The following is a 16,709-nucleotide window of genomic DNA, read 5'->3' as shown; positions in this document are numbered from 1 at the left end:
ACTTGTAAAAATTTTTAAAAGTATTTTTTTTAATAAAAATCAATTTGTTGTAAAAATAAAAAAATTTGTCTGCTGTCATTTAACTTCAGTATCACAAAAAATATTGGTTATAAATTTAAATTTTCCGCGCCAAAAATCACGAATTAAAAATCGTTACCAAGCAACGGTCTGACTGGCTAAGACGCCTTCGTATTGTCATGGCAACGCAGTCTAGCCACTCTGAAGTTACTAAAAAATAAACTAACGGAACAAAATATCCTATAGAATAATTTTATTGGATAACCATCGTAAAATAAATTAACGACACAATTACCAGTGTTGAGGGTGATAAAATAAGAATATTGTGTCACCGTAAATGACAGGTTAAATAAATAAAAAAAAGTTATTATTTTTGACAATGTCAGAACGCGATGAACTGTGGTAAATTAAACCAATAATAAAATAATAATAATATAAAAAAAACTCCCCAGATTGGCATGCTCGTGAGAAAAGTAGGCATGACGTACGCGATTTCGTGTAGTTCCCAAACGTTCATTATTCAACAATTTATTGTTAACTATCTCAACTGAACTGACGTTTAATTTTATTTTAAAAATTACCCGTAATTGTTAATAAAACAATAAATCGGCTGGTAGATTTATGGTTGATACACCAAACTTGTTGATAGTAAATTGGTGGGTGAGTGTTGCGGTCAATCTGCCATGATAGATCGGAACGCGTCCTCCTAGCGTTCCAAAAAAGCCAAGTGATTAAACGACGAAATGTGGGAGCTCCTCTCCGAGGAGCGGCACTTTACGGTACGTATTTGTGTCAATAAATTACACTCTTTGTAATAATTACCTGTTTACTAGGAGACCTTTTCACAGTGAGGATAAAATTAATCGTTATTGGGGCTTCAATGAGTGAATTTAACAAGCTCGTCAGCAGCCATTAAACATTTCAAGGCATGGTCGCCAGATTCTTTCGTGTCAGAATTGTCAAAATTAGTAAATCCATAAGACAGTCACACACTGACACTTGCAATACTATTTATCATTCATTTTTATTTATTTTACTCATCATACTCCACCGCGTCATAATTTACAATCATTATTCGAGTATTTTATTTTTTCTCGATCAATTCTTTTTTTTTTGCCATTGACATTCAGTAGTCACAACTCCAACCACAGAAAATAATAAACCCCTCAAATTACAACGGGAGTTTTAAGATAAATAATTATGGTGTGACGTTGTGACTAGAAGTTTGACAATTGATAAAATATATATTTTTATCAGACAATTACTAAGTGAATCTGTTATTATGATTTTAATTGATTATGTATTGAGCACGATGTTGCGTTGTTTATATCAACGGAATCGTATATTTGCATTGGTCCGTAATTATACAATCATATGATGGCATTAAAATTAGCCGACGTTAAACAATTTTAGATTTTTAAATTAAATTAGAACAAAAAAAATATTTTATACAAAATTTCACTTATAATTTTTAAAATTTTCTTCATGTGAAATTTTTTCAATAAAAAAAATTCTAAAAATTTTTAAATGTCGGCTAATTTTATTGTCATAATCATATGTATGTGTGAGTGAGAAATAAATGAATGAAGTTGATAAATTTTTAAACATGTTAATGAAAATAAAAAATTAAATTAATTTTTTTTTTTTTTTTTTTTTAAATAAGGTATTGTTATGTTATTGTTATTATTATTATTATTATTTTTTTTTTTTTTTATAGTGAGTGTAAAGGTTGCAGAATGGTGGTAGATAGTCTGTCAGTTCAGGGGTCAGCTGCAGCGCGGAAGCAGGAGAGGAGATTGGGAGGGTCGGTAGGCAACAAGATGCAACCAAACGGAGTTAGCGGTGGCACTGGTGGCATGACGCCTAAGGAACTCTGTGATAATGACGACCTTGCAACCTCTCTTGTGCTGGACCCTTATTTGGGTTTCGTTTCACATAAAATGAACATCAGGTACAGGAAATTAAAAAAAAATTTTTTTTTTTTTTTTTTTTTTTTTTTATAACAAAATTTTGAGACTTAATAATTTTTTTTTTTTTTTAAATTTAGGTATAGACCATTGAAAGCTAACAAAGACGAGCTTCGGAAAGTGATAACAGATTTCATCCAGACCCAGAATTATGAAAAAACATACAAAAAATTGATGGGTAGCGACTGGGGAGCAAGACTGCCGCACGCTAAATCGAAGCAGCAGCAATTGAATCTCCAGAAGCATGTCTATCGTTATTTGAGGATTTTCGACAAAGATTCTGGGTTCGCTATCGAGCCGTGCTACAGGTATTCGCTTGAGGGGCAGAAGGGCGCGAAGATATGCGCAACACGCAAGTGGTTGAAGCACGACAAAATTCCTTGTCTCGTCGGCTGCATCGCTGAATTGAGCGAGAAAGAAGAGGCTGCGCTGCTGCATCCAGGAAAAAATGATTTCTCCGTGATGTTCAGTTGTCGCAAAAATTGCGCTCAGCTGTGGCTTGGACCTGCTGCTTACATAAATCACGACTGCCGCGCTAATTGTAAATTTGTTGCTACTGGAAGGGACACTGCGTGTGTAAAAGTACTGCGTGACATTGAAGTCGGCGAAGAAATCACTTGCTTTTACGGCGAAGATTTTTTTGGCGATGGAAACTGTTACTGTGAATGCGAGACTTGCGAAAGACGAGGCACTGGTGCTTTTGCAAGTCAAAAACCTGGAGATGAATTATCTACAGGTAAATATTTTTTTTTTTTTTTTTTTTTCGTTACAATAATTTAAATAAATACAACATAATTTTTATTTGATAAATAAAAAAAAATTAATTATTGCAGGATATCGTCTCAGGGAAACAGACAATCGAATAAACCGTACGAAGCACCGACAGCAACCTATCGGATCTTCTAAGCACCAAGCAGACGGTGCTCTAACGGAAAAAAATGCCGTACTTGTTGGTAATGCAGCTGTGGCACCACAATCTCTCAGTATAAAGGAGTTACGTCGTAAAGGATTAACTAAATATGACGCGGAGTTGCTTATCGCTCAAGGCTGTCGTTTTTCGGATATAACACAACAACAACCAATTATCCCCGAAGATACTAATAACACACAATCGTTGCAAGCTCCGAGACCTCATCCGTCCTCAATAATTGGTCCTGGAACGCGGACTCTACGTAATAAACAACAGACTACCAAAAATGAGAGCAATAATAATAACACTAATAATAATCATAATAATAATAATAATAATAATAATAATAATAATAATAATAATGTAAATGTCAACAATGGTCAGAGCCTGCGAGCATCGAGACTGCAAAAGAGAACGGCTACAAAGAGAAACCGAGCAAGTATTGATGAACGTTCGATTCATCATACCGGTAGTAATAAAAATAACAGCGAGTATGATGGTACAACGATTGATAGTCTAGCTGAGGAATCTAAAGAAAATCCACCGGGTTCTCTCAATAATAATTTAAATAACGATAGTACTAAATTACATACTTGCTCAGTCTTAACAAAAGCTTCTAATAATGAAACCGATGAATTTAATGACAACACCGTACCTTCATCTAAAATTGATAATAATTCTAGTGAAAAATCGTATAATAATGTCCATGGTCTTCCAGCAGCAGTAGCAATAGAGTCTAAGAAGAATAATTTAACGGATTCAGTCGTAACTGAGCAGATTCAAGACAAAGACTCAAAATTATTGCATCCTAATAATTTAGAGCAGACTAATAATACGACATCGACAGCAGAACGTTGGCGCAATAGTCATACTTCATTTACAGGTATGACTAGACGACGTAAATCGCTTCTCCAGTCATCGGGAGATTCACGGGACATCGAGCACAGAAAATCACCTGCACTCGGTGAAACACCTCGCAAAACAAATTACAGTGAAGGTGAAGGTCAAACTGAGAGATATCTTCAGATAGACGCTAAAGTAGCGCCCGCGGAGAGTGAGTTTACCGATCGGCAGTTTGACTCTACGATGCATGCTTCTAAAAACTCTAACTCGGGTACTAGCTCTAGTTCTAGTTCTAGTGCTAAAGCTAATGACGAAACAGCCCGATCATGCGTAGGAGAGCACGCGAGATTCAGCGATAATATTATAACGGGTGATGATAAACTTTCTAAAAAGGAAACAGTGGAAGATGTTCAAGAATTTGACTCGGGTTACAGCGAAGGAAGTCAGTCAAATAAATCCGATGAAGATTTTAATAAATGGAAGGATCAATCTAGCGGTAAAAAATCTGAAGACACGCGTAGTTTGACGTTAAAAAGACCATTTGTTGAGTCATCGTCTTCATCCAGCTCTTCGTTTTCTTCTTCGGGCTCGTCAGCGTACTCGGTGACGGTCGAAAAAGCCAGCCCGAGGTCCAGAAGAAAAAGCAAACGCGGCAGCAGATCCGGGGGCGTTAAAACTCGCAAAGCTAAAGATCCGGTAAGTGTAACTGACAAGGAGCGTGGTAAAAAGGTACGAAGTGGTAGAGTGGTTAGGACGAACGGCAGATTGACCAGAAGTTCACGAAGAGAAGAGTGTATTAAAGAGCAGACCAGCGAATCGACGGTAGTGGGTGCTGCTGACGATGACTCGGGTATTCAAGGTGACATTTATGAGTTCAATGACAATGAAAGTAATATCAGTGACACTATTGACATTATCAGACGTAAAAATATTGACTCTCGTGTTACTGATAATTCAAACATTAAGTTGAGTGAGTCATTGAAAAACAATCACGAGTTGAGTGGTAAAAATGAACCACCTGTTTTGATCCGCGAAGAGCCCTGGCCAACTAAGGAGCCTGCTTTGATTAATGTTACTGATGTTGCAAGTGGTAGTAATAATACTAATACTAATGACGCGGGCGGACAACAGCTGAGTTCGCCGGAATCTTATCCTAAAGAAACGACAAATCATTCACGTAAACCAGTACCAGTACCTGAAGGTCAGTGGCAAAGTGAAACACTTTGTCGTGAGTGTCCGACGACTCCTGAGCGACCTGGTGGCAGGTTAAAGCTGACCTTACGTATGAAGCGTTCACCTGTACTTGATGATCTCGTTGAGTCTGGGACTAGTCTCAGCGAGGACAGCTTTGAACCCGAGTACGAAGTGCTGAGAGTCGAGGGTGTCGAGGGCTCGGTTAAACGCAAAAAGAAACACAAGACTCGAGATCGCGAGAGGAGGCACAAGAGACGTGAGTTTAATCTCGATCCACCACCTCCCCCGCCTATGAAGAGACTGCGACTGATTTTCGGGAATGAAACTCACACTATTGACCTGCCCCACTCTTAACAATTATAATCACAGTGATTTATTATTAATTCATTGGTTTATTGATTATTTAATATTACTATTAGATTAAATAATAAATACGAATGATTTCTTTCAAGTTATGGCAGGTATTTGGCTCGAGTTTTTTTTCTTTCCTATATCGGCATAAATTAAGGGAGAGCACCACTGTGAATTTCAGCGTCGGATTTTTTTTTTTAATTTTATTCAGGGTTTATTAAAGATGTACCCTTAATAAAATAAAAAAAAAAACCCGATCTCCAAATTCCTTTATTTTCCCTGTCAAAAAAATTTCCGAAAATCACCTTTTATATTTTCGACCATCCCAGTAGTGCTCCCCATTAAAATGAATAAGATTGATTAATTTCGGTGGATAATAAAATCTTTAGAGTTTTTATTATTATGATTAAACAAAAAAATCTTACTCATATTATGTATAATATTAATATAGTATTAATGAGACAATTAGTTAAAATGAATAGTTAGCACTAGTATTCATTTGCTCGCATTAGAAATTATTAAAGAAACAATGCGAGATACAAATGTTATGCAATAATTGTAAATAGCACTCGTATAAATTTAAAACAATTCGATGAGTATATTTAATTAAAAAAAATAAAAAAGAAAAAAAAACGCAATTTTGCAAAAAATTGATGATTAAATTCTTTAATGTCAAACGAAAAAAATATTTGGATTTGTGCATGTTTGATGTTATTATGCATCAATTTTATAACCACAACATTTATTAATTGATTATTAAGGTGAATAGTTTGTTATTTTATACTGTAAAATTAATGGATTATTTTATTTTAATGCTTACGTGCACATAAAATCCAAATATTAATGTGTCAATTTCACAATACAGTATAAAATATTTTTATTATTATTTTTACTTATCGTATGTAATCACGATGCAATTATTTAATTAAATTTATAAACAAAATATAATTTTTGGGTTGTTAATTAAATAATTTGTATCTAAAAAAGTTTATCTTCATTTATTTCCAATTATTAATTAATAATTGAATTATACACGGAAATAACAAGATGACACTGGATATCATCCTAGATTATACTGAGTGAAAAAAAAAAAATTCAGATAGTAGCCAGTATAATCTAAATTACAATGAGTATAATCTGGGATGATGGTCAGTGTCATATTGTTTTTTTCCTGTAATCGGATTAAAGATTTATTTGAAGATGAATTAAAATAAGTACGGTTAATAATAATAAAATAATTAATTACATTCAATAAATAATTCTTTTGCCCGTACAGTAGAATAAAATAAATTGATAAATCATATAAACGTATAAATAAAAAAATTGATTAATTAATGAATAATTATATATATAAATAAATAAATAAATAAATAAATAAATAAATAAATAAATTCGGTGGCGTGCGATGTAAAAAGGTCATTAGAATTTAACTGCTACTACTATTATTATTATTAATTATTATTATTACTATTATTAATTATTATTATTGATATTATAAATAGATTAGTTGATTCTTCTTGGGAGCTAAAAAAAAAATCATTGTTCGATTTTGCTCCTCATACAAAAAAATTAATTATTAAAATTAAATTAAAAAAAATAAAAGTTTTTGTGATATAAATGTCCCGCGCAATGTTATTTCAAAATTGTATTTAAATCCAAAATTATGAAATCACTTTCGAACAAGATTTACGATCAAATATTAATTATAAGTACAATTAAATTTACTATTATATTCTTGATGATGAATTTTCATTTTCATTTAATTAAAAATGTCGGGAAGTAGTCAATGTAAACGAAATTTCATTATTTGTAAAAAAACAAATATTATTTAGTATTTTTCATCAAGTCATGGACATCCGTTGTTGATAATTTTTTTTTTTTTTTTTATAGCAAAAAAATGATTTATTCGCATTGAATGTAATAAAACATGACTTGCTTATTATTCTGCGATATTTGTTGTTAATTCTTAAAATTAATAAAATTATAATATTAATTTAATATCATTAAAAATTGGCATAAAAGATTGAAAAATTGATTGAATTAAATAATTTGACAAATAAAATTACAATTGAATTTTCGTGAATTTGGAATAATGGGTGCGATTAATTTTTGGGTTATTTATAATTATAAAAATCGCGCTTATGATTATTATTATACAATTAATTAATTAAAAAACAAAACATAAATAGTAGATCTTTTCTGTCACTGCCATTAGAAAATTTTTTAATTGTTACTGTAATACATATTCACATTAAGTAAATTGTACCATCGTTAATTAATTTAATTCCTATAAATAATATTAACAGTTACTATTATTATCATTATAATTATTATTATTACATTAATTCATTTTTTATTAATTCATTTTTGGTTGTAAAAACATAATATTGCAAGCTAGTTCTTGTTATGCATCACGAATAAATTTCGGCTATTTGTAAAAATTGTTTTATCAATATAATTAAAAAAAAAAAAAAAAAAAAAATTCGATTTAGCTGTATGTGAATGTAACTGAATGTCATAAAATTATTTTTTATTTAAACTAAAACTTTCTATTTTTTATTTATCAGGAATTATATATTATCGTACGTTGTAATTACGATAATTATTATAACAATTGTATGATACTACATATTATGCTAAATGGCATAAATTTCCATGAGAATGATTACAGAGGAAATGAAAATGAAAAAAGAAAGAAAAGGAGAGTACATTGTCATTATTATTTTTTATCAATTAAAGTAATCACAATAAATTAGACTTAATTATAATGGCTTTTTTCATTTTTTCATCAAACCTTTATTACTTATCTTGCAATTTTTTTTATTTTTATTTATAAAAATAAAATTAGCCGATAGCGAAAGATTTTTAATTTTTTTTTATAAATTTAATTAGCAATAAAAAAATATTTTTAAAAAATTGCACGTATTGTTTTTTAAATTATTTACTACATGTGGAATTTTTTCTTTTAATTTTTATGAAAATTAACAGCAGATAGTTTATAATTTTAAGAATTTTTTTATCAAATAAATTATAGCAAAAAAAAATTGACATTTAGAAATTTAAAAAAACTACAAATGCAATTTTTTGGAAGAAATTTATTTGTTTAAAAAAATTAAAAAATTTATTTAAAAAAAAATTGGATTTGTATTTTTTTTTTAATTTCTAAATGTCAATTTATTTTTTATCTAATTTATCTGTCACAAAAATTAAAAAAAAGATGAAATGTCTGTTAAATTAATTAAAATTAATTTACTTCGACAATTTCTCCGAAAAATCACATTATTTTAAATAGAAGTAAATAAACAGTAAATAAGTCAATATTGGCATTACTCATAGTATATAATAATACAACAGCGCATTAAATACACAAGTGACATAACCTAAAATCTAACTTATTTTCAAAATAACAACACGTGTTAACCTACGGTCACATATCCATGGACTATTATTGTCACCCAAAAATTAATAAATAATTTTTTTTACTGTTTAAAAGTTATAAATAAATATTTTCCAATAATGAGTGGAGAAATAAATACTTTTGGAGAGTTAAATTTAAATTCTTGGATAGTTAAACAGTGTAGTCTGATAGGTAAGTAACCATAACAATTTTAAAAATATTTATTTTTAAAAAAATTTAACAAGTAAAAAACTTGAAGAACTATAAACTCTATTTATTTATGGTAGTATTATATTAATTTTCAGGTGTGAAAAAACCTACTCCAATTCAAAAAAATTGTATCCCAAGAATATTAGCCGGTGGTGATTGCATTGGTTGTGCTAAAACAGGTAGTGGTAAAACATTAGCATTTGTTTTGCCGATTGTACAAAAATTATGCGAAGACCCCTACGGAATATTTGCACTTGTATTGACACCAACAAGAGAATTAGCGAGTCAAGTAAGTTTTTAATTAATTAATTTTACATAAAATACATTGAATGAACATGATACTGAAATTAACAGACATTAGAAATTATTTTATTATTTAATAGCAATAAAATCATGATAAAAAAATTTTTTTTTAATTTTTTTCATGTGAAAATTAATAAAAAAATAATTAGTGGAAATTTTCAAAAGTATTTTTCAAGTGAATTTTTTTTTAATTAAATTTATTTAGATTGGAGAACAATTTACTGCAATAGGAAAACCAATAAATTTAAAGACAACTGTGGTGTTAGGAGGAATGGACATGATGACTCAAGCCCAAGAATTATCCAAGCGGCCTCACATAGTCGTAGCGACACCAGGCCGTTTAGCAGATCACCTAGAAAGTTGCGATACTTTTTCGCTGAACAAGCTAAAATTTGTGGTGCTGGACGAAGCCGACAGACTATTGGGTGGAGACTTTGACGAGCAAATAAAAACAATTTTTGCAGCGCTGCCCAAGCAACGCCAGTCTTTGTTATTCAGTGCGACAATGACAGACGCATTAGAACAGGTCAAGCAAGTAGCACGCAATAATGTTTTTCAGTTTGAAGACCAAGATGACAGTGGGATGGCTACTGTCAAACAGTTGGACCAGCGTTACGTCGTCTGTCCGAGAGACGTACGAGACGCTTATCTCGTAGAAGTTATTCGAACGTTCAAGGGAATAAATCCTAATGGATCTATCATGATATTCACAGACACCTGCAAGAACTGTCAGTTATTGTCTATGACTTTCAACACAGTGGGATTTGAAAATGTGGCTCTGCACGCTATGATAAAACAACGCGAACGTCTGTCGGCGCTCAACAAATTCAAGTCTAATTGTGTTAAAATTCTAATTGCCACGGATGTAGCTTCACGAGGTCTTGATATTCCTCTTGTTGAGCTGGTTATTAATCATACTATTCCTAATGTTCCGAAAGAGTATATTCACCGTGTAGGTAGAACTGCTAGAGCTGGAAGAGGTGGCATGTCTATTAGTTTAATAACTCCTCATGATATTAAATTATTACACGCGATTGAAGAACTTATTGGAACTAAGCTTCAAGAATTTAAAGTTGATGGTAATTATTTACTGATAGTTTTTAATTTATGAATACATATCGCGTTACAGATGCCATAAGGGCGTATACCGCCAAAAGGTCCCGGTTAAAAGCCATAAGGGCGTATAAAAAATTTTTTTTCAGGAATTGCCGTATTTTTGTCCGAAATGTGCTGAAATGCAAAAAAAAATTTTATACACCCTTATGGCTCCCGGGATTCACCTCGGATGTCTTAAGGGCGTATAATAAAAATTCTATTATTTTTTCCAAGTCCAAAAAAATTTTAGTTTAAAGAAAAAATTTTTTTTTGCATTTTCCAGAGACATTTTAGCACACCCTAATGTATAAATATATTTATATATATATATATATATATATATATATATATATATATATATATATATATATATATATATATATATATATATATATATATTTTTTTTTTTTCATTACAGAAAAAGAAATAGCGACTATATTTACTCAAGTATCAACAACAAAACGTGAAGCTGAGATAGTGTTAGATGAAACAGATTTTTATGAGAAAAAAATGATTAATAAACGAAAAAAATTAATAATGGAAGGTAAGACTGATGAAGAAATCGATAAAATTCTAGCGCCTAAGAAAAAACACAGAAAAAAAGATAAAAAAATGAAAACAATTAAAACTATAGAAAATAAATTAACAGATGTATGATTATATATTTTTTTTTTTTATTTATTACATTTATATATATCATCTGATTATATGACAAGTACAAAAATCTATATATTTTCAATTATATAGGAAAGTTTTATCTAATTATAACCATATCCCTCGATCATTAATAATTTATATAAGTCTTTTTTAACACCTCTTCAACAAGTCAATTTATATATTTATTTTAAATTCTAATCATAAAAATATAAGGCACACTTTTAAATTAATTTTCGAATCACAAAACGAAATTTAAGTTTCGTTTTTTTTTTTTTTTTTTAATTTTTTTTATAATTAAACTAACAATATTAGATCGTTTTATTGAATAATTATTTTCCTTTTTTATTATTTATTTTTTTTTTTATCTTTTCTATCGTCAGGTTATGCTTGTATACGTGCGCGAATTTTTTCTTCATTTTTAATCATCTTTAGTTTATCCAAAAATGTATAAATTTCTCTAACATATTCCTTGGGATATTTGAGAAAATGTCCAACGTGTGGTGATTTTTCAAATATTTTAACATAAGTCTGTAATAAATAAATTTATAAATTTATAAATTTTTATTTAAACAAGTCTGATCTTAATAAATAAATAAATAAATAAATTAATTAACTTACCAGTATACCAAGCGAATCCCATGAATCACGAACTCGCATATTACTGTCTACTGTACCAACTGGATCTGTATTACTCAATAAAAACAACGCCGGAGCATGTACAAGGTTTAAATGGAAAAGTTGGCTAGATCTTATGTAGTACCTTGTCGCTTGCTCGTGGAATGTCTTCAAATGATACCTGGAAAATTAATTAAGCAATTTACTAAGCAACTTAATTTTAAAATAATTATAACATCTTATAAATTAAGAATAACATACTCCAAATATTTTCTAGCGATATTTTGCATCAATTCATTGTTTGGAAAAACAGCCTTCGCTGTGCCTATAGTAAGCTCTGTGATATCTGCAGCACTGTCCCAAACTTGTCCAACAATTCTATCAATAACATGATTATACTTTTCGCGATCTTCATGAACATAATCGAGCAACTCGCCCCACATGTAACCACCGATTGAAAATCCATGGAGCATTATTTGTTGATAGCTTGTGTTTCGATCCAAGAATGTCAGCAGATCTTTTGCTACTAACTGAGAAGACAATTAAATTTATTTTTTAGCATCAATTAAAACAGTTACCAATCGTTTGATAATTTTTTAATTTTATTTAACAAAAAAATTGGCTCCAAAAAAATTATTTTTTAAAAATTGCATTTTTAATTTTTTTGCCATAATTTATTTGTTACAAAAATTATTAAACATTTGATGAATTAATTTTCATTCAATAACATGTTTACTCACCCGAGTACCTTTGACGGGCCACATCAGTTGGAAAGGAGTGACACTGACCGTGACAACATCAAAGCCCTGTTCAAGATACAAGTTAGCAAACTTCATAACATGTTTTCTCTTAGAAAATAACCAGGATAAAATAACAAGCAGTGGTCTGTCAATAGTTTTTTCCAGTTGTAAACTGAAAGGCTTCTCAATAGTCGGAGGTTTATCATCCTGACAAATAACTTCGATATTCTTGCTGATATGATGAGTCGACACGAGTCTGCAAGCTACGAATCCGAATAACTGCAAAAAGGTTAAATGTTATGATATTAAAATTAGTCGACGTTTAAATTTTTTTTTTTTTAACAATTAAATTACAATCAAGTAAATTATTAAATTTTTTCTTTTAATTTTTTTATAATAATTTTTTCAATAAAAAAATACTAACAAATTTTCCGATGTCAGCTAATTTAATTTTTATTAAATATTAGGTACAAAAATATATTGTAGTAAATAGCTGGTTGTTAAATAATTTATTTTTTTACCAAATTGTGCTTCTTTGCAGCTAATGGCGATTGCCTGAAGGCAGCCCAGCGGGATTTAACAGCAGAAAAAATGACAGCTCGCATGAAAAACATCTTTCGACAATGAGTCTTTCACTTCCTTGTTCAGCAACAGTTCACTTAAAGATTATTGAACTTTTTGCTGGAGTTTTATTCAACTGAAACAATAACTATAATTTAAAGTAAGTATCATGAATAACTACACAGAAAAAAAATATTTACTTGAATAATTTTGAAAAATTTTATCTTCTTAATTTGAGTAGAAAAATTCTTTAACTATGAAATTTTTTTTCTTGATTCAAGTTAATTTTTTTTTTGAGTGTAATAAGATAAATACTTACATATTTTATCAAAATATATTAAGTGGCCTCAAGACAATATTCTATTTTTATATTATATATTATATCAAACTAGTTTATAGGGCTCTATGTACGTAATTTACTTTCCGCAGACTTTTTTATTTAATAATAATAATTTACAATAGTAATGAAGATAAGAGTAGAATTAAAATAAAAATTATTTACATGTTAAAAGTTTTTAAATTCAAACACCAATTAATCAATATCAAATAAATAAATTGGAGATGGTCAAAGTCGAAGGCTGAAGACCATCGTCCATTTAATTTTATAACCAGTTTCATTTAAACTTCAGATCAAGTATTTGAATTTCATGTGATATAATAAAATGAGAAAGTTATTAAAATTTATTTAATAATTTATGACAAAAAAAAATTGCATGTAAATATAAAAATTAAAAATTCAATTTTATTAAAATAATTTTTTCAAAACAAATTTTTAAAAAAAATTTTAAATTCAATTTTATTAAAATAATTTTTTTAAAACATTAAAAAATTAAGATTGCTAATTTTTATTTGAGAAAGTTAAATAAAAGTAAAAGTATCACACTGTAGTATTTTATTAACTTAAGCCACTTAATATACTAATATTTTTGATCTTGATAAATAAAAATATACTCATAAATTTTTACCTCGTCACAAGTGACAGAACAATGAAACTTTAATTGTTTTTTTTTCTTTTTTTTTTTAATCAACACAACCACTGCAAAACTGAATCTTCGTTTATCAGCAAACTAATTTTTTTATCAGCACACAAGTGACAGGATGCCACACATGCATTTATTGCTGCGTACATGCGTACAAAGTGAGTCGAAAATAATTATCATCAATAGAAATGATATACACAAAGGTATTGTGTGTGCTTAAAAATAAAACGCAAAAAATAAACGTCTGCGTATTCACTTATATTATTTATTTATATATTTATGGTCAGTGACTTGTATTTAATGTCAACGTCGACTGATCATTTATTTACTTTTTGCAAAAATTAATATTTTAATCCAATTAATAATTGTTTCTTTGAAAAGAAAAAAATTACTTGAATTTATTGTGACTACTTTGTAATTAAAACAATTGTTCTCGGACGACAGCTAGCAAGATACTGGCTGCTGACGGCCGCTGAACGCTACTTTCTCTCTACTTTACTTGTCGTCAAGACACGCAAATAAAAATACAATTGAACTGCAGGTTATACACATAGACATGCTCATACTTGTAATGGCTAATTGTAAAATGTAAGTGTGTTGTTATTTTCAGAAGAAGGGACAAAATGCTGTAATGAAATGTAAGCGCGTGATGTATATGAAAATCACTTTTGATAAATAGGACATTTTATTGATAATAAAATATTTACGAGTATATATACATTAAATAAAAATTGTGAGTATTTTTGCATAAATTTTATATAACGTGATTTAATAAATAAATATTTTTATATTTATTAAATCACAAGACGAATTTTTAATTTGACTTTATTAAATAATGACTTGTTAAATTGCATTCTATTTTTTTAACTATTGACGTTTTTGAAGATAAAAGCTCATTTCGATGTTACACTCATCAAAAGCTTTCATTTGAGTACCCACAAGTATTTTTGATATATTTTTCATATATACATATATATAATATATATAAATATATGAAAAATTGAAGTGGGTACTTAAATGAAAGGTCTTGATGAGTGTAACATTGGGATGAGCTTATATCTTTAAAAATGTCAATAGTTCCCAAGATACAAGGTCATTTCTTAATATATACCTAGAAATAGAGCATTTTCGAATGCAGCCTAAATACTTATGATAATAAATTGACTATTGGTAAGAATGATGTTAAACCATGAAAAGACACAACTCCAGGTCAAGACTTTTCCAACGATACCAAATTTAACCATAAAAACCCGTTTTATCATATAAATACACTGGCGACTAAATTTTGCTTATTTTTTTAATAATATAAATAATATCAGATTTCATTTTATCATAAAAATTTATTTAAACTATTTTTATTTTTAATTTTAGGTCATGATGAAAAAAAAATTTTTTTTCAAAAGAATAGAGTAAAAAGAAGCCTTGAAATATATGTAACATGAAAAATGAAAATCATAAGAGCACGCGATAATTATTCAATTAAAATAAATACGTTATTATTATATTATTAGGAATTATTTGCGACATGAAGATGTGGAGTATGGACTGAAATAAATTTTTAAAACGAGAAGTCAAGAAATTTCTTGGCGTATGTAAATGATCGATGCTAATAATATCTTTTTTTTTTTTATTTAAATTACTTACTGTTATCATTTATTTGAATGGTTCGATCGAACGATAATTACGGTGCATTTGCATGCTATCGCGTATGATCTCGGTTAATTGATAGTGTGATGATTCAAAATCTATATACTCTGTCGATTGCGTGTTTTTTTATCAAATTTGTTATGTCACAAGTATAAGCTTGAATAATATTTAAATGATTATCAGACGGATAAGTATTATTATTGATAAGAAAAACTTTTGTTTATTCATCGACTTGTGTGAGCATAATGTAGTTTTTTAATTATAAAAAAAAAAAAAACGTAAAAAATAGTAAACATAAATTAAAATAAAAAAAGACCACTCGACAGCCGCAATGGAAATAGATTTCTTAGTGAATTTATATTGAGATTTACATTGAGAAAAAAAAAATTACGTGGCTTCTTGAGTCAAGAAAATTATTTTTGATCCAGGTAAATTTTTCTTGTCTCAAGAATTTTTTTCTTGACTAAAAAAAATTATTTTTTCTAAAATAAATGATGTTTAAAATGAGAAAACTTAAAAGAGAGTCTATTAAAAAAAATATTTAAAAAAGATACAAAGAATATTTTGAACTATCTGTATTTTCTGAACCAGCTCGACGACCTGAGTTAGGAAATTATTCAAAAGTTCCGCTATAAGGACAAATGCAATGGTTAGATTTCTGTAAAATCTACTAAAAAGCAACCATTTTATCCGAAATATGATGAGTTAGTGACTACAAAATAATTACTTACCACACGGAAGAAATATTTCTAGCGCTTGGACAAGTAGAAGTCTTCTTTATCAATAAAATCAGTGTAAATTTTCTTCTTCAGTTTTTAAAAATTTTTTTCGGTAGAAATTTTTCTAAAAAAAAAAAAAAAAAAGCAGTGAGAAGACAAGACAGGATTTAAAAAATTCCGCCAAACAAAAATAAAAAAAAAAAATGATGTGAAGAAAAAAGTAAATAGAAAAGCAGATAAAGTTTGAGCGACGGTAGCTGGACGAGATTATAAACGAGAGTTTGATGTACCTGAAGTTCAAAACGTTCAAGCTCAAAGATATAGTTTTTCTATGCGTTTGAGTCCTTTGAGCTGAAAAGTCTGATAGAACATTATTTTTTGAATTTTTAAACCGCAATAATTTTTAAAAGAATGAACCGATTTTTTGGCGGCATTCGACACAGTTTTTAAGCCTCATTCAGAATCTCTAAGCTTGAATTAATCAAACTATAAAAATTAGAAT

General features: G+C 28.9%; 3 protein-coding genes across 4 annotated transcripts; 2 read left to right on the top strand and 1 right to left on the bottom strand.

Annotated features, from left to right (window-relative positions):
* Positions 1-310: 310 nt before the first annotated feature.
* On the top strand, positions 311-8,051 carry Hmt4-20 (Histone methyltransferase 4-20). The gene is made up of 4 exons (XM_074241058.1): positions 311-797; positions 1,736-1,969; positions 2,066-2,721; positions 2,819-8,051. Exons 2-4 carry the CDS (start codon positions 1,755-1,757, stop codon positions 5,284-5,286), a joined length of 3,339 nt encoding a protein of 1,112 aa, XP_074097159.1. The 5' UTR covers positions 311-797; positions 1,736-1,754; the 3' UTR covers positions 5,287-8,051.
* A 616-nt stretch (positions 8,052-8,667) lies between these two features.
* Dbp45a (putative ATP-dependent RNA helicase Dbp45A) lies at positions 8,668-11,244 on the top strand. Its single transcript, XM_074241077.1, has 4 exons — positions 8,668-8,872; positions 8,986-9,179; positions 9,399-10,272; positions 10,707-11,244. The coding sequence occupies exons 1-4, from the start codon at positions 8,800-8,802 to the stop codon at positions 10,943-10,945; spliced, it is 1,380 nt and encodes a 459-aa protein (XP_074097178.1). The 5' UTR covers positions 8,668-8,799; the 3' UTR covers positions 10,946-11,244.
* L(2)k09913 (transmembrane protein 53-like lethal (2) k09913) lies at positions 11,106-14,257 on the bottom strand. Of its 2 annotated transcripts, none has more exons than XM_074241079.1 (6): positions 13,827-14,257; positions 12,822-13,009; positions 12,301-12,579; positions 11,822-12,090; positions 11,564-11,741; positions 11,106-11,473 (listed from the first exon to the last, which is right to left on the bottom strand). In XM_074241079.1, exons 2-6 carry the CDS (start codon positions 12,912-12,914, stop codon positions 11,327-11,329), a joined length of 966 nt encoding a protein of 321 aa, XP_074097180.1. In that variant the 5' UTR covers positions 12,915-13,009; positions 13,827-14,257; the 3' UTR covers positions 11,106-11,326. The 2 variants fall into 2 exon arrangements, with proteins under 2 accessions (XP_074097180.1, XP_074097179.1); XM_074241078.1 differs by having other exon boundaries at positions 12,822-12,997.
* Positions 14,258-16,709: the final 2,452 nt, after the last annotated feature.

This window comes from Cotesia typhae, unplaced genomic scaffold, assembly GCF_013202065.1.
Source record: "Cotesia typhae breed Kobodo isofemale line unplaced genomic scaffold, CoteBio_Ctyphae contig_33, whole genome shotgun sequence".
In the NCBI taxonomy this organism is placed as follows: Eukaryota; Metazoa; Arthropoda; class Insecta; order Hymenoptera; family Braconidae; genus Cotesia; species Cotesia typhae.
Note: the sequence above shows the minus strand (reverse complement) of the source record. Positions and strands in the feature narration are given on the sequence as shown.